This window comes from Microtus oregoni, unplaced genomic scaffold (assembly GCF_018167655.1).
Source record: "Microtus oregoni isolate MIOR12 unplaced genomic scaffold, Mior012 000018F_ref0000195, whole genome shotgun sequence".
Lineage (NCBI taxonomy): Eukaryota > Metazoa > Chordata > Mammalia > Rodentia > Cricetidae > Microtus > Microtus oregoni.
The window spans coordinates 11,034,295-11,058,446 of record NW_024543077.1 but is presented as its reverse complement, the minus strand read 5'-3'; the positions used below and the strand labels follow the sequence as shown (position 1 = coordinate 11,058,446).

The following is a 24,152-nucleotide window of genomic DNA, read 5'->3' as shown; positions in this document are numbered from 1 at the left end:
TCTTGTTTGATTTATCCAAGTTCTTTTAGAACATTCGGGAAATAACTACATTTTATTTAACTCACTGATATTGTCAATTGGGCTACAGTCTCCCAAAACAAATGAAGCTACTTTTGATGTGTGGAAAGTATATTGGAAAAGCCTATAAATAATAGGTCCCCCTCTCAATATTTGCCAGGCATGGGCTCTAATGCAATATTTGGCTGTTATTCATGCAAATTCATTGCTTCCAAATGAATAAATCAACTTGCATTTTTGCTTTTGTCTGATGTTATCATGTGGACTTGTGTATTTAACTTACAAAATGGAGCAATTTTTTATTCTTTTTATTTAATAGAAAATAAAGGTGTGTGCTATCAGGTTAATTGCAATCTAGTTTTATTAATTCATGTATAGGACCTGGTAATTATGGATAAAATGTTCAAATCTCACAGATGTCCATAGATTAATACTTCTAAAGGTCTAATATATTTTATAAATTATTATTTCTACCCATAATCAGTTATGTGTAAGTATAAATTAATTTCTTATCCAAACTGCAAGTAGATAGAACAAACTCAGAATATTAGGAAGAATAAAAACATAGAATGGAAATCTAAACAATTATAGCTTTACAAAGCAACATGCGGTTATAGAAGCCGCGTAGTTGGCAATGAATTATTAATCTCCCTTAATGGGGTAGACGTGGCTGGCCAGCAAATACCAGGCATCATTCTGTCTTTGCATGGCCAGTTCAGGGGTGCCAGCTGTGTGGCTGGGTCAAGGCTGTCACAAGGGTGCTGAGGCCCACAGTTTTATGGCAAATAGTTTCCACACCGAATAGTCTTCCCAGCCTGTCCTTCCAAATTTCAACATGGATGTATTTACTATTGATTCATTGGTATAGGCAATTTCCCTCAGATGAAAAAAATCAGAAAAACATAATCTGAAGCAATGGTTCTCAACTTTCCTAATACTACAGCCCTGTAAGAGAGTTTCTCATGCTGTGGTGCCATAAAATCATTTTGTTGCTACTGCATAACTGTAATTTTGCTACTTTTATGAATTATCATGTAAATATTTGATATGCAGGATAGCTGATATGGGACCCCAATGGGATCATGACACATGACCTACAAGTTGAGAACCACTGATTTTAAAGAACAAATTATGTCAGAGAAAACCTAGAACTAAAAACTATCTTTTAGGGATTATTTTAACATACGTTGCTCTTTTATATTGACTGCAAACCAGATATTTGAAAAATTAATATACATAAGTCATAGAGTGCAATCCACTGGTAGGGGTTTTGCCTAGAATATGGTAGGCACTGTATTCAACACAGTCAAAGAGAAACAAAACAGCAATTTGTTTCTTTTGGGGCTAGAAGTACATCATGATTCTAATCCTGCAGAAGACTTAGGTAGACTTATCTGTTTATCTGATTCATCACAGAAGAAACTTCTAAAATATGGTAGCTTGATTTCTCAGTCTCTAATTTTGTTTTTGTATTGACCAAACTATTTGGAAAAAGAATCTGTATGTCACTTAAAAATTTGGTTCTGCATGCAAAATAGATCTTCACCAACTAAAGTTGTTGGTGTATAAGAAGTCACGTGAGTTTTAGCTGGCAGTGGTCAAGTGTTGTGTGCCTCTTATTTCCAGTCCCCTTGAAGTCTGGCTCCTCACTCCCCTTCTATTATTGCCAATTTTGCTTTCTCATAGATACAGGAATTGTGCTGAAAGTAATCACAATTTACAACCAAGAAACGGAGTGGATGGAGGAGGTCATTCTAGAGGAGCTGCAGATATTCAAGGTAATTTCATGAGCGATACAGATCAGATTCGCACACCACACTCAATCAAAGCTGGAAGGGAAGAGAAAAATGTCTTATTAGTTTCAGGATATTTTTTCCTCTAGTAGGTTTATTTTGAATTCAGAGAAAAATGAAGGGAAGAATAATTTAAAATCTCATGACCAGAATGTTCAAAAGTGCCATTGTGCTTGCAATAGAAACAAACATCAGTATCCAACCACTTTCATAAAGAAAGAGCATTCATCTCACATGTGAATTCCAGAACAACCAGTGAAGACCTGTATCTTACACAAACATGGCTAACATTGTCACTAATATCGCATTTCAACTAGTGTACGTTGTGACAGGAGGAGCACACTGTGTTTAACTGTAACATATTAACTACATAAAGAAATTAACAAGAATAAGAAAATATAGAAAATCATATTTAAAACATAAAACAAATATATGAAAATATGTATTTATGAATATGGATCTATAACATAATGAAAAATATATACCACAAGGTTTTATTAGTGAAACAGATATCATGTTTAAGCCTATTCCTCAATCTTGACTCATATTTCTGCCTAACAGGATCCTGCAAATTTCTGACCACAATATTTTCATCGGAACAATTCCCATCCTTGCCTTGTGTGTGTTTCTGTTTAAAGCATCTTAGTCTACATTGTTGATGACACATTACTGAGCTGACCTCAGTATCACTGTAACTCATGCCTGAATGGAGCTCAAGTCTTACATAGGTTTGGACACTGAGATGCATCGCAGCTGTTTTGAGTTTTGAAAATACTTCATAGCACATCAGCACCATGCTTGAACACATGTTAAGCACAAAGACACCATCAATGAAGTGAAACAAAATGGCACTAAATAGTCCATGAAGTGCACACTTATTTAAACCACAAGGCTGAAGGATTTGGAGATCACTCTGCCAACCTAGCTAGAGATGTGGACATTCCACACTTCAGTTTCTTTGTTGCCCTCTTCCTTTTTCTCGTGTGAAAAAGAAAGACATACACTTCAGGTATTAATATTATGACTACAATCTAATTTAGCAGGTAGACATTTTTGCAAATCAGAGTCTACAAATGATGATGACTGATCATATATGAATATAATGGATGTTAGCAGAAAGAATTGGTTAATGGAGAAAGAGACATTTTATCTTTGCTATCCCTGAGAGTGGATTTCCCTAGTGCTGTTCACAGGGAAAGCCTTCTTTCTCTCTCAACTACAGTAGATATACTTGCTATTATGCATTGTGGGCCTCTATGTAATATTTAATTTAGCATTGGGGCAATAGCTCTCATTATCAGTATTTCCACAACAACTCTTTAGGATCATTTCTACTTGGATGAATAAATGAGCAATGCCCTTGTGTGCAAAGTGTTTCATTGTCCAAAATGTTACATAATGCATACACACACAAATCCAAACAAAAATAGATAGATGAATGATACATAGATACATAGATAAATAGAAAATTGAGAGATTGATAGTAGATAGATAAATAGAAAAATGAAAGATTGATAGATGATAGAGAGACAGGTAGAGAGATAATAGATAAGTAGAAAAATGAGAGATTGATAGATGATAGATAGATTAAAAATATGAGATTGATAAATGATAGAGAGATAGATGACAGAAAAATAGGTAGAAAAGTGAGAGATTGATAGATGATAGATAGATAGATGATAGATAGATGATAGATAGATAGATAGATAGATAGATAGATAGATAGATAGATAGAGATAGATGATAGATGAGAGAGAGAGATAAATAGATAGAAAAATGAGTGTGCGAGAGAGAGAAAAAAAAACCCAAACAGGACAAAAAACTGTTAAGGTGGGAGCGATGGCTCAGCTGGGAAGGCAGCTTGCTGCCAAGACTAATGTTTCAAGCTTGATCCCAGGAGCCAACACGGTAGAAGGAAAGCACAGATTCCTGAAAGCAGCCCTCCACCTTCACACAGGTACTATGCCTCCAGGACACACACTCAGTAAATAAATCTGAAATGTAATTTAAAAACTGTCATAATGTCCATATATTTTTCTCTTAAAAATTAATTACTCAAAGGGTAGCTATTCCCTGAGTGAGTTCCATCTGCCTGGTGTTTCTCTGTTTGTATGATTAATTTTAGAGATTTTGTGTGTGTGTGTGTGTGTGTGTGTGTGTGTGTGTGTGTGTGTGTGTGAATGTTAAAGAGGCTCAAATATTAAACAGCATTGCTAACCTAACATGAAAGCTCCTGACGCTGTACCATGTATTGTCTTTCGTCTATCATAATCCTAAGAAGACGAGATTTTTCATCATGGTCAAACATTGTACAGTGGTTCACTCTGATCATTCATATTGCAGGCATGGTCCTTACAGGCTTGAGCTCAAATAACTAAAAACCATATAGTTTACTAGGTATTACACATATTCTAAAATGCGGTTAATTTACTTCTAATGGCTCAAATACTTTAGTAAATTTCCACTTTATTATTCTAAGGATGTAGCGCTTTGTAAATCACAAATATCAATCAAAACAGTTGCTGTTTACCTCAGAGGCAAAGAATAACTGCATCACCCTTTTTCCTCACGTGTGCAGGATTTCCTAGCCATTAGGAAATACTGGAAAGCTGTGTTTTAATTGAATTGGATTTGCATGTTGTTTCACTAAAGCAAACGATACAGGCTGCAAGCCTAGCACCTGCCATAACTATTTTGACTTCTTATTAAACTGCTATTCCTATATTTACTAAAAAGAAAACATTTTGACTCATTTCAGGATCCAGCTCCTATCATTTCTATGGAAATCTCATCAAAAAGAGTAAGTTGCTTGCATGCCCAAGTCTTTTCTGTTTGTTAATTAACACCAAAGCACTCAAGGACGGTAGCACACGATTTCTGTATGGAAAAGCGGTTGTTCATTATTTATTGTTACCACTGTAAGAAGACAGGCTCTGTCTTTGCGAATTCTGCACGTTCAGCTCCGCTAATGGCCTCATGCTTCCCTGCAGCAACAGCTCTACATCGGATCGCCCTCCGCGGTGGCGCAGGTCAGATTCCATCACTGCGACATGTACGGCAATGCTTGTGCGGACTGCTGCCTGGCGCGAGACCCTTACTGTGCCTGGGATGGCATTTCCTGCTCCAGGTATTACCCAACAGGTGCACATGCAAAGAGGTAAGCTATCGACTCAGGGGGAAGTTTCCACTGTTCAGAAAAACTATCATTTTGAGGGTCTTTTTTTTTCCTTTTTGTGCACATTCAATGAAAACAAGCTATTTTTTAATCTAAACAAACCACCCTAATTATATTCTGTTCATAAACATAAAGCGTTCACAAGTTGCCATTTTTATGCCGACACCTTTTGATGTACTATCTTGTACACTGAGCAGAATTGAGCACCCCCTTTCAGACTTTTTCGTTTTACCTCACTTTGCACTAAATCTCCTCCTCCTTTGATTTTTTGTTGCTCCAAGACATAATGAACTTCAGAGAAAGTAAAAACAGGGAAATGGAAAGCCACCACGCTTGAAGGATTCAGAGACTTAAAAAAGGAAATAAATAAATACATCCTCGAACACACCCTGGAGTTTCCCAAGTCCCCTCCAGCAGCTGGTCTTCATTTATGTCAGTTTGAAAGAGAATATTTTAACTCCTAAGCAAACACATGACCTGTATAATTAATGAAATGTGTGATTTAATTCAACACAAATGAAAGGTACCAAGAGACCTCTGAAGTCTAATGTCTGTAGCTCTGTGAAATCATTGCCATTTGCAAGGGAAAGTAAACCCATGCTATCTCTAAACAGGAGTTTTTAGGCTCCCACAATACTTTGAAGACTATTTTTCCACTTACGCTATGTGGCGGCTGTATATATTTTAGAAAAATAAATAAGAAAAGTTCTTATATAAAAAGCAGGGTGTTTTTTCTCATAAAGAATATATAAAGCAATACATAGAATTATCTAAAATTCTTTCAGAAAAGATATGTGTATGAATTCCAGTCATTATAATTTAATTTTGTGTTAATTTTTCAAAAATATATTTTGATCCAATTTGAATCTAAATCAGTATAGTAATCTTTTTAGGATCACACAAAAAGTCTCTCTCTCTGCCTGTCTGTCTCTTTGTCACACACATGCACACAAACACAAAAGTCTTCATTAACTCAAAACTTTTATTAATTTGACTTTAGCAAATTAACATTCTAAGAATGATTTAAAGACAGAATATAATGAGACAAAGATGAAGGGCATCTTTCAGAGAACTATGGACAAAATAGTTTGCCAACTGTGCTGAACAAGGGAGCAAATCATTTCAATTTCTCTACAAGTGCTCATCGGTATTTCAAGCCATTCTTGAAGAATATAGTTGGACTTATTTGAAATGCTAAGGAAGCTTGTTCACCTACTCCTGCAAGCTTGGGGTGTGAAGACCTTCATCTACAGAAAACCAAGGACTCGGGTAGAGAATAGAGCTGAGAACAGTGCCAGTGGCAGCTCGTTTCTGAGCATTTTAGGTGCTTGACCAAGTGCAGTGTAAGGGATGTTTTATTGCATTCTCTAGAGCTGAGCGTCACTGCTATGACACAGTAGAGAGAGGTTCCAGTTAAGGAAAAAGATTGCGCAAAGGCATCGAGCGCTCAGCAGGAACCATGCCCTTCACTGACTCAAAAGTGAATACTAGAAGAGGAACTTATCTGAAGGGATTATTTTAAAGATCTAATGCTTGTGGGTTTTACATTTTTGCCCCAATTTAATTTTAAGTGATGCAAAATGTAGAGACTTATGAGCTATAATGAGATGTTGACACACGCACATGTATGTGTACACTGTGCAGAGAATAAATCAAGGTAAATAGACTTATCTCACCAAAGGTTCATCCTCTCATTAAACTTTTGAAACCAGGGTGGATACCCATAGATAAAGACCATCAAATGTTTCTCCACACTCCGTTATCCCCGGTCATGCCACAAATGGACATTTTACAGATGGGATGAGGCTTATTGATGCATTGTCACTGGCAATTATAAAATAAAAGTTTGCAGATACTGCACCAATCGCTTATGAGTTGTGCGATTTTATACATGACTAGCAAGCTCTTCAACAGGCACACAGCAACAATATTGTTCTAACAGAGGAATTTCCAGAGCTAATATTTCTTCATTTGATGTGCATCTTTAATTTTTTTTTTAATTTATTTATTTATTAAGGATTTCTGCCTCGTCCCCACAACCGCTTCCCATTTCCCTCCCCCTCCCCCGATCAAGTCCCCCCCCCCTCATCTGCTCGAAGAGCAATCAGGGTTCCCTGACCTGTGGGAAGCCCAAGGACTGCCCACCTCTATCCAGGTCTCGTAAGGTGAGCATTCAAACTGCCTAGGCTCCCACAAAGCCAGTACGTGCAGTAGGATCAAAAACCCACTGCAATTGTTCTTGAGTTCTCAGTATTCCTCATTGTCCGCTATGTTCAGCTAGTCCGGATTTATCCCATGCTTTTTCAGACCTAGGCCAGCTGGCCTTGGTGAGATCCCAATAAAACATCCCCATTGTCTTAGTGTGTGGGTGCACCCCTCGTGGTCCTGAGTTCCTTGCTCGTGCTCCGTCTCCTTCTGCTCCTGATTTGGACCTTGAGCATCTTTTAAAAGTTTACAACCACAGATTTGTAGGTAGGGTGTTTCAGTATCTCAGCAGTCAGCTGTCCTGACAATCAACTCCCAAATAACCACACTGAGCCTTACTAATTATAAATGCTAGGCCAATAGCTTAGGCTTATTACTCAACTAGCTCTTATAACTTTAATTAACCTATATTTCTGTTTATGTTTTACCAAGTGGCTCAATTCCTTATCTCACCACAGTAATTTCATCTCCTGGAGACTCTTTCACTCCACCCTTGTTTTTCCCAGCATCCCATCTGTCTGCAAGCCCCTCCCAACCTCTACCTGTCTATCTTTTGGCCAGTCAGCTCTTTATTAACCAATGAGTGTACTACATCAGTGCACAAAGATTGTTCCACAGCACAAGGTCGATAAGAGTAACTTAGAAAAAGTTAGAGAAATGTACAAAATAAATGGGCAGTAAGGGATGAGACGCCAGGATCCGAAGCCATGTTTAGAAATGAATTAGCTCAGTTCAGGGCACTCGAGATCTTCCACTGTGTCCAGTTCTTTTCAACCATTCCTCCTGGAGGAGACCTTTGGGGTAAATTCCAGCACATGGAGAGAAAGTAGTTTGCTTTTATAGGGATCATTTCTGCCTCAGACGGGAATAGAAGCGGGGAGAAAAAGAACTCATTTACATAAACCTTTCTTTCCTCTCCCAGAGTGAAAATGTGTTGGTAGCTAATTCACCGTCTGGCCACTTCTAAATGACCTTCCAAAGTACACTGCAATCCCTGCAGCTGGCTCCTCCTCTCCTCCTGGCTCTCCTTTGTTTATTTCCAGTATCCTCTTTACAAGTTCCTAAGAAGGAAGGGATACAAGAAAAATATTCATTCTTCAAGAGTGTATAGCTTCTTGAGTCAAGCTCTTGTGTTCTGATGATAACTAGTGTTTTGTTTAATGCTAGCCTAAAGGAAAATGATTGGGTACTCTAACAGGAGCTGAAAGCCTGCTGGAAGATGTCACCTTTTCAGTACTGCGGGTTTCCAACTATTTTGAACAAAAATTTGAATTATTTATATACTATTCAAGTTTCTTTTCTAGAATGATCTAGAATGCTGTTTCTATTATCCTCGTATAGTTAGTATAATATCTCAACAAACATCATCACTGCAACATGCAAACTGTTTCCTCCCTTGCTCCTTTTGACCCCTACCGCATCAGCCACCATTGCCCAGCAGACTCATATTGTGGAGCAGTGCTCACCATAGGCTGGTTCCACACTGGCAGCTGAAGAGACTCCTTGCTCACTGTTCTTGAATCTAGCTGTGCACACTAGCATAAAACAACGCCCTAACCCCCTGCTCCTTTGCCTTTATTACAAGTTTTTATTTCAGTCTAGCACAGAGCAATGACTCTCGTAGAAGTTCTAACTTTCATTTTGTCAAATTCTGTATCTTTGGCTAAAGTTTTCTAATTAGCAATCCATTTAAAACAAAGCCAGCATTCTTTTGTATATAGTGCATAGCGCCGAAATTTGATTGGTAATATCGTCTACTCTTGCTTTTCCCGTGATAAAAACTGCCCTCCTCGCTAACATTCCACCATCATTTTTAACGACAGTGAAGAGTCATAGGAACGGTAACAATGAAAACTCGAGAGGCTAGGAAGGTAAAATATTTGGATTCGCATATCCTTTTCCTCGTTGCACTTCATTATGTGTAGGGCTTTTTATTACATTCTCTACTCAAATAAACATTCTTATTGTTCTTAACTGGGCACACCACTTGTCATTCCTTTACAGACTGTGAGTTTCTTGTTGAACCAAATGTTTAACAAACTGTAAAGAGAAATTTATTAAATTAGTATTTGAGGGTCTGGAGTTCAAACAAATGTAAACGTATAAAGAACAGTGTTGTATAGATCTTCGAACCATTGAAAATACTGCCTGGAAATAAGAAAAATGTAAACCTTGGATTTTATGCTGCTTTTATATAACAGATAATTTTTTTTTCAACAGCAGAACTTTTCTGGAATTGTCACTTTGTTTGGCTGTATTTTTAAATCCAGTAAAATGAAATCTCAGAATCTCCTGAATTTTCTTTCCTCCAGGCGGTTCCGCAGGCAGGACGTCCGGCATGGCAATGCGGCCCAGCAGTGCTTCGGACAACAGTTTGCTGGTAATTCTTAGAAAAATCTATTGTTGTGATTTACCCACTATATGCTGAAGATGGACTGCGCATTTCTTTAAGTGCATCTCCTTCCTGGACCACTGTTTTGGAAGGATCTGTTTTTGCCCAACGTTTACAATCAGATGTAGTTGACAGAACTAGCAAAACTGGCTGCAGATCTCATCACTGATACAACCTGCTAATAGACATCAAGGCTGAGGAAAGTTAGGACCAGAAAGCAGCAAATTACCAGCGGTTGGTGGCAGTGTCTTCCAGGACCTACCTCTTCTTCTCAGATTTATTACCCACCCTCTCTTTTTTGGTTTTGTTTTGTTTTTGTTTTTTTTTTTAAGACAGAGTTTTCTCTGTGTAGTCCTGGCTGTCCTGGAGCTTGCTCTGTAGACCAGATTGGCCTCCAACTCAGAGATCCACCTGCCTCTCCCCCTGGAACGCTGGGATCAAAGATGAGCAACAACACCACCATTCTCAAATTTATTTTTATTATTTATGATGTAACATATATCACCTCATCTACTAAGTTTTAGAACAAATGAAAACCATTTCCTCTTCTGCTACAGCAGAGTAATTTTAGAACTGATATTAACTATCTTCATATTTAGGCAAAAACAAGAATGTCAAACAAAACAGGGGAAAACGATCTCTTCAGTCCTATTGTCATAGACAATGACAGAGCTTCGTTTTGTTATTGGGTCTCCGAGAAGCGCAGGGTGATGGCCGCCATCATGGATAGTCAACGGGTGTTATGCCTACTGTTAGAACTTGCAACCCAGAGGTTTATTATTATTACTATTATTATCATTATTATTATTGCTACTACTATTTTAGACCCAGTAAAATTTGGATTCCATGCAGGGACTCCAGTTCCTGGGAGTATATGCAAGAGAAAGTATGGTCTTAATCAAAGGAAGTTTAGAGATCAATTTTCGTAGTGAATGTAAAACATCCTGAGAAAATCAGACACGTTCTTGGAACGCGTGGTCTCATGCCATGCCCTTGACTTACCAGAGAATGTTGTCTCTAACTTTATCTCTGTCCATGTTCTGGAGCCAGTTTCCCAGGTGCCGCCTTCTATCCCACTTCATCATGTAGTTACCTTTTGTAATCCCCAAGTTTTCATATGGTGTTCCAAATAACTCATTTTTCAGAACTGTGTAGTGATTAGCAGCCAGGAAAGAGTTATTTACCTTGCTGCTGGACCTGAATACAATAAAAATAATAAAAACCATCTAGCAATAAAATTCCAGTCTCACTACTGATGCTCCTGCCTTTCTGCTGTAGGAGACGCTTTGGACCGGACAGAAGAGAGGCTGGCTTATGGTATCGAGAGTAACAGCACGCTGCTGGAGTGCACCCCACGCTCGCTACAAGCGAAGGTCGTCTGGTTTGTGCAGAAAGGACGTGAGACAAGAAAAGAAGAGGTAAGTCTTGGCTACAAGTTCACATTGCTGTCCTACCTAGAGCAAGCTTCAGGGAGAAATTGAGTGAACTTGGTGTTTCAAATAAAACCACATTGAGCTAAGTATGTATTACAGTTTCTAGATTTTTATACATATGTAATTTTATAATATAAACATATATTTATACAACTATTGTTTATGTTTCAAATAGATTGTTTTGCATAGACTTGTGAATTGATATTTTGAACTATGGAAATTGATATTTCATGTATTTCCTGCTGAAAGTACCTACAGCTTGATGATATATGTCATGGCAAAATCTTAAACTACATCCGTCAAGGAAGTTGTCCTGAGAAATAGCAAAGTTATTAACATATAAGAATAATAGTGGCATCAGTATTAATAAAGCTTTAAATCAAGTAAGATTTGATTTAAAATTGAAGAGAATTCTAATCCCCTGGGAACAAAGGTGAGCCTCAACACTCTGCCCATTTTGAGTAGCTTTGGAGATTGTTTTGTTGAGGTCATTTAAGGATTGGGGCAATGACTTTGCTACTTCGAGAGAAAGAGAGGGAGGCAGGCTTAAAGCACATTCAGAATGGCCTGGAGAAATCTCATGGATGCTCACTAAAGGATTCCGATTCTATTTCACAAGAGGATCTATAAAGTGGCAAGAACAGTATTCGCAGTAGTGGGAAGGTCTTGATGAATAGAGTACAGATGGCCCTTACTAGAAAGGGAAGTCCTCATTCTAGGTGAGTGATGGGTAGTTACAAGCTGCCTTGTGCACAGAGGAGAGCTGTACGTGCGTGTCTGTAGATGACCAGTAGAAATGACTGCTTTTTTTTTTTTTTTTTTTTACTGCAGATTAAATCTGTCACTGAAGTCAAAATTACCAGTTCCTCCTAAATATTTTTTTAGGCTTTTGCAAAACTAATAATGCAACATGTCTAGTCTGTAGTCACATAGTATACTTGAAATGATGATGAAATTTATTAATCCTAAATCCATGAATATTCATAGAAAGAAAAGTTATACAGGTTCAAGCCAGATGGACTCCCAACACTGAAAATAGGAAGTGGACACAGACTCACCCCTAAGCAAGAAGCTGTTTGTGATTGATAACTGCTGGCAAAGGGAAAATCAGTTTTCTCCAATGGAGTGTCTCTTGGTATATCAACCTAGGCAGGCTGGCCAATTCAAAGCCAAATCTATGTTGGCTTTTGTTTTATTTTGGTTTGGTTTTTTTGAAGCAAGATTTCTTTGTGTAACCCTGGATGTTCTCAAACTCCTTCTGTAGACCAGTCTGGCCTAGAACTCACAGATCCACCTGCCTCTGCCTCCCGAGTGCTGGCATTAAAGGTGTGCACCACTACACCCAATTTTGTTTTGGTGTTTTCTTTTGTTTAATTTTTTTTTAAAAAATGTGTTATTTCTTTTATATATAATATGTATGATATATATGTATGTATGTATACAAATATATATATAGAGAGGGGGGAACGAAGAGAAAGAGAAAGAGAAAAGAGGAATAAAGTTAGGTGGGTAGGGAGTTGAGGAAGACCTGGGTGATGGGAAAAATATGACCAAAATATATTGTATAATTAAAAAAAACCCTAAAAACAGAAAGAAAGAAAGAAAGAAAGAAAGAAAGAAAGAAAGAAAAGAAGGAAGGAAGAGCCTTACTATGCTAAGGTTTAGGGATAAAAGGGAAGGTTATCTGGAAAGCAGAATTCGCCCAGTGTAACAAGACATACAGAGGCAAAGGCAATGCAACATACCACACTTAATTAAGTTGTTTATTTATTGCCAGTGCAATCAATTAATAATTAAATCCACTCCACAAATGTGAGATGAATCGGCTTTCTAAATTCCACTGTAGCACTTGGCAGGAGGGGACCTGGGAATACTCCACAGTTGCTGCAGTCAGAATGCTTCTGAAGACAGAAGTAATTCTTTCGTCGGTCGGGTTCTTCCCTCACTGAGTTCTGCTTCTCGTTTGGAGCTCACTGGAATCTGCCTCCTTTGAAGTCATGCCGATGTAGAGCATCCATCAGTGTTCAGCTCTGAGCTTCTTCCCAACCTTGCTGCTTCTGCCTACCTTCTTGCCAGCTGCACCCCAATTTCCCTGACTGATATAGCTACAACATTTGGAATTTTGAATTTACTCTCTGAATGAAAATCACGGCTCTGTCAGACAGTTAATGGCATGGCAATGTATTCGTCTAGTTATTGACAAGCTAAAACAAAACAAACTGCTGACGTCATCAGAGGCCAGATGTATATATTCTACACCGAAAGCAGAATGACTCAGAAAGCCCTGACTTTCATTTAGGGATCATTTTGCATTCATTATCATTTCTACACCTCATTTACTTTGCGATGTATAGTAGTCTTATTGCAACATTTAGACCATAATGAAGGATGTTTGATTTTACTGAGCAAATTCTTAGTTTCTTGGGGGATGCTGTGCACAGTGTTCTAGGCTACAACAGTCAAAACGTATCCCTCACTTCACAAACTGGGTCAGGCCACAGGGTATAATCCTTCCCTGCAACTGAACTGAAATCTTTGATTCTGGGAACTCTGCCTTTTTCAAGTGTGTGTGTGTGTGTGTGTGTGTGTGTGTGTGTGTGTGTGTGTGTGTACACTGCACTGAGTCGTGTGGTGTTTTCTGCAAATAGAGTATCTGATCATATTATTCTCCTGGATCACCATGCAGCATCTAAAATCTCATTTGTCTGTCTTCTAAACTCTGGGCACCAGCAGTTCTCTCAACTCTCCATCTTAGCGTTTCCTGTTTCCCTAAATACACCATGTGGAAACAATCTCTACACATTTTATTAGGTCTGCAAATATTTATTAAAATATGCTATTCTTTGTACTTCATGGAACATTTTCCATAGCCTGTTTTTTAATAGTTGCTATAAGCATATTTAATATTCAGGGAATAAAGTAAATATGCTGGTTGCTAGATACAACATTGTCATATGCGAAGGACAAGAGACCTAGAGTCTTTTGATAGAAGTCGATCCTTATTGTAAACCTTATTGTAGGACTGTGCTAGGTGCCTTTCTAGTTGTTGCTAGATTGCTCTGCTGAGTGGGGGCATGATTAGTCTCTTCTTACATGCAGAAAGTTAAGTCGAGAGGGTTATAGCTCATAAACAGCCAGTGACATACCCGGTGTTTAAACTCAAGAATATCTGATCCGTTGTTAGTTTATAGTCATCCGTTGTCTCAGTATAAAGGACTGTATAGTCTATTACAACCCTTCTAAAAACATACTTTATAATCAAAGTAATTGAAACTCAGAATGTGTAATAACTCACACCTAATAAAATAAACTCAGGACCAGGCCTCGTTCTACTAAATGTTCTGCAAAATGACAGAATCTTCTGAAATCAGAATATAAATACGCTTTCACATGCTTAAAGGTGAAGAGCAAGGGGAACGTGGCTCATAGCAGGAGTTTAGACACTTGACATCTGCCAGTGTAAGCCTTACAAACACTTAAGCAGGCAGCTTCAGCTTCGGTGACAGAGCCATTATTCTTCATGCTCAAGTATCTTAGACCCTTGCCATAATTTGAACTTGCCCCAGTCTAAGCTCTGGTACCAGGAGTCGTTGTTATATGGTATCTGCAGCAATGGGTTTTCATTCTTCGTGTGACTTCCAAGCTTTGACTCCGTGACCTTCCGGAAAAGGATAGCCCCTGCGTTACCATAAAATGGCTGTATTTTCTGGGTCTGTGTGCTTTGCACTATCCTAAGCATCTATTTCTGTTGATACTTTTAGCCCCTGCAGCAGTCTAGTGATGAATCCTTGTAGGTGAAGAAGCAGAAGCATGGAGAGAGGGAGTTACTTCTCTAAGAGCACATGGGCTGTAAAGTTAACTGCTTTAAGTACAGCCTGGTACCAACCAGTTCGGGAGGGAACAGAGCAGCAAAACAGAGATGCCTCCCTTTGCAAAGCTTATCTTAATTAACAATTAAGAACTAATGGGAGCTCCAGCTATGAACAAAGGAAAATCATACATTATAGAGAAAATTAGATGACAGACTGCGAAAGAAATAGAAAACAAGTGGTGATTATAGTTGTCATCCATTCGGTGTTTGCCGTACGCCCTGTGCTGTTCTGAGGCGTTTATACACCATAACCAGCATTAAATTTCCAACGCTTGTCTGAGAAAGCCAGTATCACTATATACATTATACAAATAATATTAAGTTGCCGGTACTTCTAGAGTAGAATAACTTAGGTAATTAGAGACAGAAAGGTCAGACTGGAGTATGGAGAAGAAATTGGCTGGGATATGTAATCAGAAACATACTTTGCAAAATGCAGGAAGCACACGTTCAATCTCTAGCAAGAAGAGTAGAGTGGGATGGCTGCGGAAGAAGCCATCAAGGGGTAGGGTTAGGGACACAAGCGTCTGGGCTGAAGGAGAAGCAGACAAAGCAGCGGACTGTACCAAAAGCTAAGCTAAGAGAAGAGGAGGAGCCGGGAGACAAGGGTAACTGCGAGTTTTGGATTGTTTCTGTTGAAATGTGGGGCTTGGCTCTATTGATAGGTGAAAGGAAATAGCAGGGGAGGGGGTGCAGCTACCCGGCTAAGCAAGATGAAGAACATGTGTGATCCCAGAGCAAAGAGACAGGCTAGGTTCTAAAATAGGCAACGAGCGGACTGGCAAGATGGCTCTGCTAGGCTAGGCTCCCAAGCAATACAACAATGCCTCTTCCTCTCATTGGGGGACAAGCAAGAGTTGATGTAAGTGGATAGTAGGAGTTCATCCACGGATGAAGGCTAGCCGCTTTAATGGTCTGCTGTCATTGATTAATTTTGGTGAGCACAACTGTTTTGGTGTACCATTTTCATCTAAAACAATAGAATAAACTTTACATGAAGAGGGTGCAAATTATTTTCTTCTGGTTAGAAAAACAAAACAAAACACTTACAAAAGAAAATCCAAATCACAACTATTCCCTAGTTTATTGATTTCTCAATCTTACAGTTTTACATACTTGAAAGTTTAAGGCCCCCAAATAACTGACAAATTTCAGTACTACCCTTATTATGGAAAAAATTATTTCTTGTTAAAGTATTTAGCTGTACAATTGAAATGTTTTCTTTCTCTGAAATGTAGAAGCATTATATTTTAAAATTCAGTAAATGGGGAATATCTTAACATGCCTTATTTGCTAAGATTTATATGCTTATTAATTCAGGAATACTGACAGAAGAGAACATAATTCATAAGGAACAAAGTACTGACTGCATAGCTCTTTATATAACAATGTTCTGCTCCTAGATTTGATGACTTGGTAAAAAATGCTCATACACTGAAACCTTACCCAACAAGTATCATTGTGAAAGGTACCCCTGTGTTTTGAAGAAGATGATGTATCAGAAAAAAAAAGTCTCCTCACTGTTTGGTGTGCACTGAAATGTCACCATAATAAATTCCCACTAGAACTAAGCAATAGTGTGAACAATCTGTTTATAGTGGAATCTTCTAGATTTCGGACTTTACTCATGCAATGTCCTAATGATACTGTAAGGAAATTGGCTTTCAGCAGTGAGTTGAACTGTCATAAGTTTCTTGGTGAGGGGAGGTTTGGGAGCCCCCTGAAGATGTACTACGTAAACATGTCCTTCTCCTTCCGTGCGGGATACAGCAGAAAAGCACGCACTCAGACCATAAGAGCAATACAAGTTTGTACAGTCTCTGTTTTGGTGACCATAGAGGAAACATTTCCCCTCTCTTCTTATTGATCTTACCATTGTGAATTTTCAGTTTAAATTGAACCATATGTTAGTATGGTTTAAAAATAGTCTGCCTGATGGTGGTGGTGCACACCTTTTATCCCAGCACTTGGGAGGCAGAGGCAGGTGGATCTCTGTGAGTTTGAGGCCAGCCTGGTCTACAAGAACTAGTTCCAGGACAAGCTTCAAAGCTACAGCAAAACCTTGTCTTGAAAACAACAACAAAATAGTCTGACTTCCATCTAGCTTATTGTAAGCATTATGTCAACTTTAAATAATGCACAAATGTGTCTATTTGTGATGGAAATTTCAAGAGAAAGCCTAAAATGACATCATTCCCAAATCTTGGATTATACCTTATTCCCAATATTGTTTTAATTCCATCCCAAAGTTACCATTTTTAAATATCATTTTTAACTGCTTTTAGCCCACCACTGAGCTGTGTAAGCTCATCAAAGTCACTTCGATCCCACTGAGCAGTGCAGTAGTCAGGTTTGCCCAGCAGTCAGCTGCTCTTTCTGCCTATGTTTAGATTTCATTGCTTCTGTATTGACTATGCAGTAAGACCTGCAAAGATGGCCGCTCCTGTAAACACAGGAACACAAGTTCCACCGTTGATACTGAAGTTATGCCGTATAAAGTAAAATCAGTTACAAAGTACGACTCCGTGTTTTGTCTACCATCCTGTTTGCTACTCATTCTTCCAACCTTCATCAATGCTAAACAAAGGGGAGGAAAGGTGAGGGACCGCTGATGCCGGAAGTCCATGCTTGTGCCTTTACACACATGCACAGACTGCGTGGGGTTTGCTTCCACACCAGTGTCCTTGCTTTTTCTTGTTTATACAACACAATGAGCACACACTATTGCCTCCTTTGAAACATCTACTTAGGAATTTGGATGTTTCCTTTTTAACATATTAAAATGTTCATCATTTTAAAAACTAGTGATGTTTGCAGTCAGCAAACATTCAGAACTTCAGTTTCAATGGAAAAGAAAAGTTGCTGAACAATGGAGAATGGATTCTGTTAAGAGTCTTTTCTCTCCTTCTACCTTGGGTCACAGCAATCAAACTAAGGCCACCGATCTTGCCATGTTATTCTCTGAGTCATTTTGCCCATCCTGGTTGTTTTAAATATGTTGGTCAATCAAATTTGTATTCTTAATCCTGATAACTTTCAATGTCTTCTTATGTTAGGCGATAACTTTCCTTTTTCACGTTTGTTCCCTGTGTGGTGCTAAACTTCCACAGGAGAGACAAGCAGTTAGTTCCCTCTCTAGTTAGCAACCATCTCTGTCATATGCTGCGTCATATTAGAACATGATTAAATAAAAGAAAAATTTACTTTTATCTTTTCAGATGAATCTTTCCAGTAAAAAAGCATGGAGCCGTGTAGCTAGTACACCTGAGAGCCAGTGCTCCCTTCTGACCAGCTCCCAGATGTACCCTGCTCTTGGTTCAATTACTTTTTTTATTTGCTATTACGGCACATCCTGAATCAATCTTTAGAGTGAAGAACAGTAAAACCATTTTCAGTGAGAATTCTGTGTTTATACAGACTGCCCAGGAGAGCATCTGAGAGAAGGATTTCTTATGTACCCTCTTCTTGACCACAGAAATCTGGACTGCAGACGTAGAAAAGGCACAGTTGTGTGAAAAAAAAAAAATCTGTAGTCAAGATTTGATTCTGGAGGTATCCAGCTTAACTAAGGTGGAAGGATTAAAGCATGGGAGGAATTCAAATATAACTTTTTGAGTCATTTTTATTTTTGGCTGTCCATCACCCATAGAAGGCACATTTAATTTTTGAGGCCACCTAACAATGGGTACAGGGACTTAGAATGACCTATATTCCTGAGGAAAAAGTGTGAGTTCACTGTAACCAGTAACAGTAAACAGAAGTATGAGAATAGAAGTGTTTCTGTTATGCAGGTAACTGATGTAGAACAATCCCCATGGTAACGGTCATGTTTCTATGACATGCTTCTGGACTTCACATGCCTATACTGCTGTGTTTCTCAAATTTGATTTTCTGATTATGAATGAAATACTACTTTATACTATAAAACATCAAAAATTAAACAGAAACACACCCCTAGTTCCACTGAACATAGTTTAAATTTCACTTTATTTATTTTTCATAAATATTTCATATTCATATGAATAATTCATATCATAACTGAAGAGATGCTAGACAATTTTGTATCTCCTCATGCCATTTGCTTTCAGGGCAGACAATGGGAAGAGAGCAGATGATGCTCACTGGAAGTGTTTGTGTGTGCATGGTCTGAATGAATGAATGAATGAATGAATGGATGGATGGATGGATGGATAGATGAATGGATGGACGGACGGACGGACGGATGGATGGATGGATGCGATGGCCTAGACTTTTCCTACCTGTCTTCCTGACTCACTGACTTCTATCAGAATCATGTTGTCTTCCTTACCATTCAAATCACCGTTAGGTCAGTCTAGAACATGTGAATACTGGGTCCATTCTCATGGACCTGCAGCAGTTTGCTCTCAAGAGAAAATGGAGATGCTTTCCTTACACTGTAGTCCATGCCCCTTCCTTATAACGTAATGATTCATGAAAAACAAGAGGACCCTTTTCCCCTGATGACCTTGTAAGTTGATTAAAGACAAGAAAGTTGCATTGGGAAAAAAAAAAAGATTTAAGGAACACTTTAAGCATTGTGTGTGCTGCAGGCACCAGTAATGTTGACTTGCAAAAGACCAGAAAGATCCTTATGACTGTAAGGGAGGCATTACAAAGGAAACTTAAACTTACAAAAAATGCAAATGCATTGGCATACACTAGGGAAGGATATGCTAAAGAAAAGAAGGAATAAGACTGGAATAAAGGGCAGAAGAGGACTGAAAAAGCCTCACCCCCAAGGAATCACCATGCTCAGAACGTGAGATGACTCAGTGGGGAAAGGTGCTTGTGGCCAAGGATCAGTGTACTCGTGGGACCCACGCCGTGGAAGGAGAGAATGCGCTCCTGCAAGCTGTCCTGACTTTCACATGCATACCATGGCACATGAGCCACATGCACTGCGTGTGTATATTGCGTGAGTGTATGTGCATGCATGTGTGTGTATGCACATGCATGCAACTTTTGCCTCTTGCACTGTATGCCATAGAGTAGTTTCATATCCCAACACTTAATTCAAATGAGTCTGCTATTTTTCTGAGTCCCACAGCATGGTGGTGCCGTTTGGGCTCACGGGGATGTATCATCGGTCTACTGGGTCCATCTTTGCTTTTCTTAGCATCTGTGAAAACATTAAGTTTTGAAAATGGTTCAGATTGTATATGGTAAATACAAATACTAAAGCTGTATTTCATCTTCTATATGATAGAAAATACAGCTTATGAGTTAGTGTTGGCTATTGGAAAAGCAAACATGGTAACTTAAAATATGCTTCCAGAAAAGTGGCTGACCTCCAGAAATGCCCCAGTTCCCCTCACTCTTCTGTGACAAACAGTGTTTCATGCTAGTCACCTGAGCAACTCATGTCTACTTGAACAAGGAATAGATATCTAAGTAAATTCCCAGTTCAGGGTTAAGGAAAAACTCTAAAGAAGGAACTATCAGTATGAATGAAAAGGGGAAAAACGCTGCAGGAAATTTCTGCAGTGTATGTACAAGTACCATTGCGTGTGTTCAAGTGTAGAGAGAAGATGAAGAGCTAACATGGTGGTAAGAAAGCAGAGATGCTGTGTTACAGGTCAAGGTGGAGGCCTGTGGCATGCAGAGATGTGTGTTACAGGTCAAGGTGGAGACCTGCGGTGTGCAGAGATGTGTGTGTTTCAAGTCAAGGTGGAGGCCTGCAGTATGCAGATATGTGTGTTTCAGGTCAAGGTGGAGGCCTGCAGTTTGCAGAGATGTGTGTTTCAGGTCAAGGTGGAGGTCTGCGGTGTACAATTCCATCAGTCAATCTGGATAAGATGTTTCCAGACAGAGAAAATCCTCCTAGTCAGTGAAGAGAGCAGGAGTCCCAAACACTGCCAAGGAGAACCCGATAGAAGGAATGGAGAAAAAGGGGACTTGGGGAAGTCTGCTGTGAGACAACATGAGAGAGATGTGTGGGTTCTAACACTGCAGCAAAATCAAGAACAAAGCATGTTTTTCCTGGTTACCAGGAAGAAATACTGATAAGGGGTTGTGATGCGTTGTCTATGGGGATGGATGGATAGATAGATAGATAGATAGATAGATAGACAGACAGATACGTAGATGTTAGATATGTAGTAGACAGGTATAAGTATTCATCAGTAGAGGGTAGGAGTCCTGGAGTGATTATGAAATTATCAGAGCTGGGAAAGACAGCAAATGGAGGGGGCTGCTTGGGTAGAAAATTAATGAATCAAAGTTGTTAAAGAATAATATATATCTTAGTATTATTTAAATTAACATAAAGACAATGGAATATCTATGTATAATGTGTACCCTTTTCAGGAATCTGGTAGATACAAAGAAAGAGAAAGGTCACAAGTACATGGAAATATTCATTTGAAAGGATGAGGAAATCTGACAAAGACAGAAGTGAACTAAAGATAATCGGGGCAGGATAACAGCACATCACACACACACATATACACACACACACACACACACACACCCCACAGAACTGCTTAAGGAGAAAGGCCCATCGGCAACAATGCAGCCTTTTAAAAACGATAAAGGCTGCCTTTGCATTGGTATCACCAAGGGGTCCTGCAATCACAGGCTGAAACAGATGTGCACTTCAGGCAAGGTTCACGGTTGAATCCGAGGCTGTATCCAAGTCTAGCATGGCAGTAGTGACAATACACAATGTGGCTCAGGCCCTTTAGAGGTCATTGACTCTTTGTTAGATGTTCGGTGTTTGTTTCCTGCAGGTTTTAAAACATGTTCTCGATATTACCCTCCTGTCTCAATTACATATTTATGTATGTCAGTAGGTGGGGCAGTGCTAAAAGTGTTCTCATTACTAACTGTTACTACAGCAGTCTGTTCATAGGCAGAGAAGATGCTTTGGGCTCACTGTCTTCCCATGCCACATAGGAGTCCTTGAGTTAATGGCAGCTACACCCTCCCCCTCACCCCCCACCCCACCCAGAGCCCAGTCCTGTCTAAGGAAGGGAATCAGGGACGAAGACTATGTGGAGCCTTTTTGTCTCAACTGTTTTTCTCTGAAGTGTCTAACTTGCTCTACATGGTTTGAAAGGATTCCCAATGGGAAGCCTGATGGCTTAAAATGTCCATGAGTGTGTAGGGTGTGATTTCTGATGAGAGCAACAACATATGGCCCAGATTCCTCTCTGGAGTTATTACATATATCTTCCGCCATGGCGCTCTGGTCAAGGCAGGCAAGAGCCTCAGCCAGTATCCCTGTGAGGACCTTTTCCTGAGGTACAAATGATCGTGAGTATTGTGATTGTAACCTCCAAGCCCCCTTTGAATCGGCAAAGGTGAAAACAGGCTTTAATTTGGCAGAACCACAGGGAAGTATTCCAGTATGGTCTGACTTGTTCATCTCATATGAACATCTCGTACGGACTCTGAATAAGGAATGAGGTTTATGGAATCATCATAAAACCTCAGCCATCACAAAGACATATGTTTGCCTTATCCAGGAGCATCAATCCATGGAAGGCAGAGCTAACTGCAGACAGCAATGTTCAGGGTACAGACCATGGGACTCCATACAATCGTCACAGTTGTCTTTCAAGTCACTAGATTGTCCCACTTTTCCAAAGAAAACTAAGGCAGAAAATCAACATAAAGGCCTTTAGTCACTGACTTAGTAGCCATGCCAATAGTTGAAGCTAGTTCACCTAATATCAAACCAAACGTTCATTAAGTACAGGCTTTGATAACCGAGTATCAGTAACCCATTGAAAGCCTTCTTCTCTGAATTATATATGTATCTATTTATAGAAATAATACGCATAATTAAATGTGTTCGAAGCATAAAAAAGTTATTTGGTCACTACGCAAATCTTAAACCCTACCCTAAACTATAGACTCCTTTACAGTGGAATTTGGAGTTCATTTGTTTGCTTTTAATAGTTGTTAATAAACGGTCTTGTAGGAATGCCATGTTGTTCCCTGGGCTGTTTGCGTGGGTGGTTTAGAAGAGACGGTGAAAAAAATCCCAGCATTTAGGCACAGAGCCCTGCTGAACGTTCAGTCACGTGGGTGGGAGCACGGGACCCCACAGAGGGACCTGGGAGGTGCCACTGGCTGTGTTCGTTAGACATGTTTTAAAAAAAAAAACAAAAAAGGCCAATTTTCACTCCGTTTTATGGCCGACTGCTATGCCGGCATGGATTGTTTTTCTCCTGTTTAATTAGATTCATTAGGGCAAAAAGCTCTCTCATGCGCATGCCCTTGACTCCACTGTCTTGGTGGGAAGTGACCTCAAAGTCATTGATGAACGCATCTTCTAGTGTAAATAAGCACAGGCCACATACAGAGGACTCATTTAATTACGAGCACGCTTGTAGACCGTCGTAATGCATGGTGTGAACTTGATAGGGAAAAAATATAAGGGGAAGGGGCGGAGGTTGAGAACGCCGCAACACTCCATCGCCCGTTGTTTATCTTCTTATTTACTCGCTTGTTTTTGGTTTTCCAGGTGAAGACAGACGACAGAGTGGTGAAGATGGACCTGGGTTTACTCTTCCTCAGAGTGCGCAAATCCGACACTGGGACCTATTTTTGCCAGACAGTCGAGCATGGTTTTGTCCACACTGTGCGTAAAATCACGCTGGAGGTAGTGGAAGAGCAGAAGGTGGAGGGGATGTTTCACAAGGACCACGAGGAGGAGAGACATCATCCCAAGATGCCCTGCCCGCCTTTGAGCGGCGTGCCTCAGGGCACAAAACCCTGGTACAAGGAGTTCTTGCAGCTGATCGGCTACAGCAACTTCCAGAGAGTGGAAGAATACTGCGAAAAGGTGTGGTGTACAGATAAGAAGAGGAAAAAGCTTAAAATGTCTCCCTCCAAGTGGAAGTACGCCAACCCCCAGGAAAAGAGGCTCCGCTCCAAACCGGAGCACTACCGCCTGCCCAGGCACACGCTGGACTCCTGAGGGCACCCTCCGCCGGCTGCCGAGGGAGCCGAGCATGGGAAACCTTTAAAGGGAAGAGAAGAGCGACCGCATGCAAGCCTTTCCAGGACTTCCCAGAGCTTCCTGTAGTACCGAGAGGCGGGAACGCTGTATTAAGTTATTCTGCATACTCATCTTACTGTACAAACCGCTCACAGTGCTAGGACTCAAAACGAGTGTTTTGCTTTAAAAGCTTCACTTTGTATTTATCAACATCATGACCGTGGCTGTAATTTTGAGTTTGAGCTGCTTTTCAGGGAAATTATTTCACCATTGGAATATTTAATATAATTATAATAT

At 39.6% G+C, this 24,152-nt stretch overlaps 1 protein-coding gene across 3 annotated transcripts in view; it reads left to right on the top strand.

Moving 5' to 3' along the window:
• LOC121459110 (semaphorin-3E-like) overlaps positions 1–23,842 on the top strand; it is a 224,529-nt gene extending 200,687 nt beyond the window's left edge. For 2 of the 3 annotated variants that reach the window (XM_041668631.1, XM_041668630.1), the window contains 6 exons: positions 1,705–1,796; positions 4,570–4,611; positions 4,802–4,968; positions 9,504–9,571; positions 10,862–11,001; positions 23,379–23,842. In XM_041668631.1, the coding sequence (XP_041524565.1) occupies positions 1,705–1,796; positions 4,570–4,611; positions 4,802–4,968; positions 9,504–9,571; positions 10,862–11,001; positions 23,379–23,834 (965 nt within the window). In that variant the 3' untranslated portion in view covers positions 23,835–23,842. Of the gene's footprint in view, positions 1–1,704; positions 1,797–4,569; positions 4,612–4,801; positions 4,969–9,503; positions 9,572–10,861; positions 11,002–11,847; positions 11,910–23,378 lie in introns of those variants that run through there. The other variant, XM_041668632.1, reaches the window with a different exon arrangement.
• The last annotated feature ends 310 nt before the right edge of the window (positions 23,843–24,152 follow it).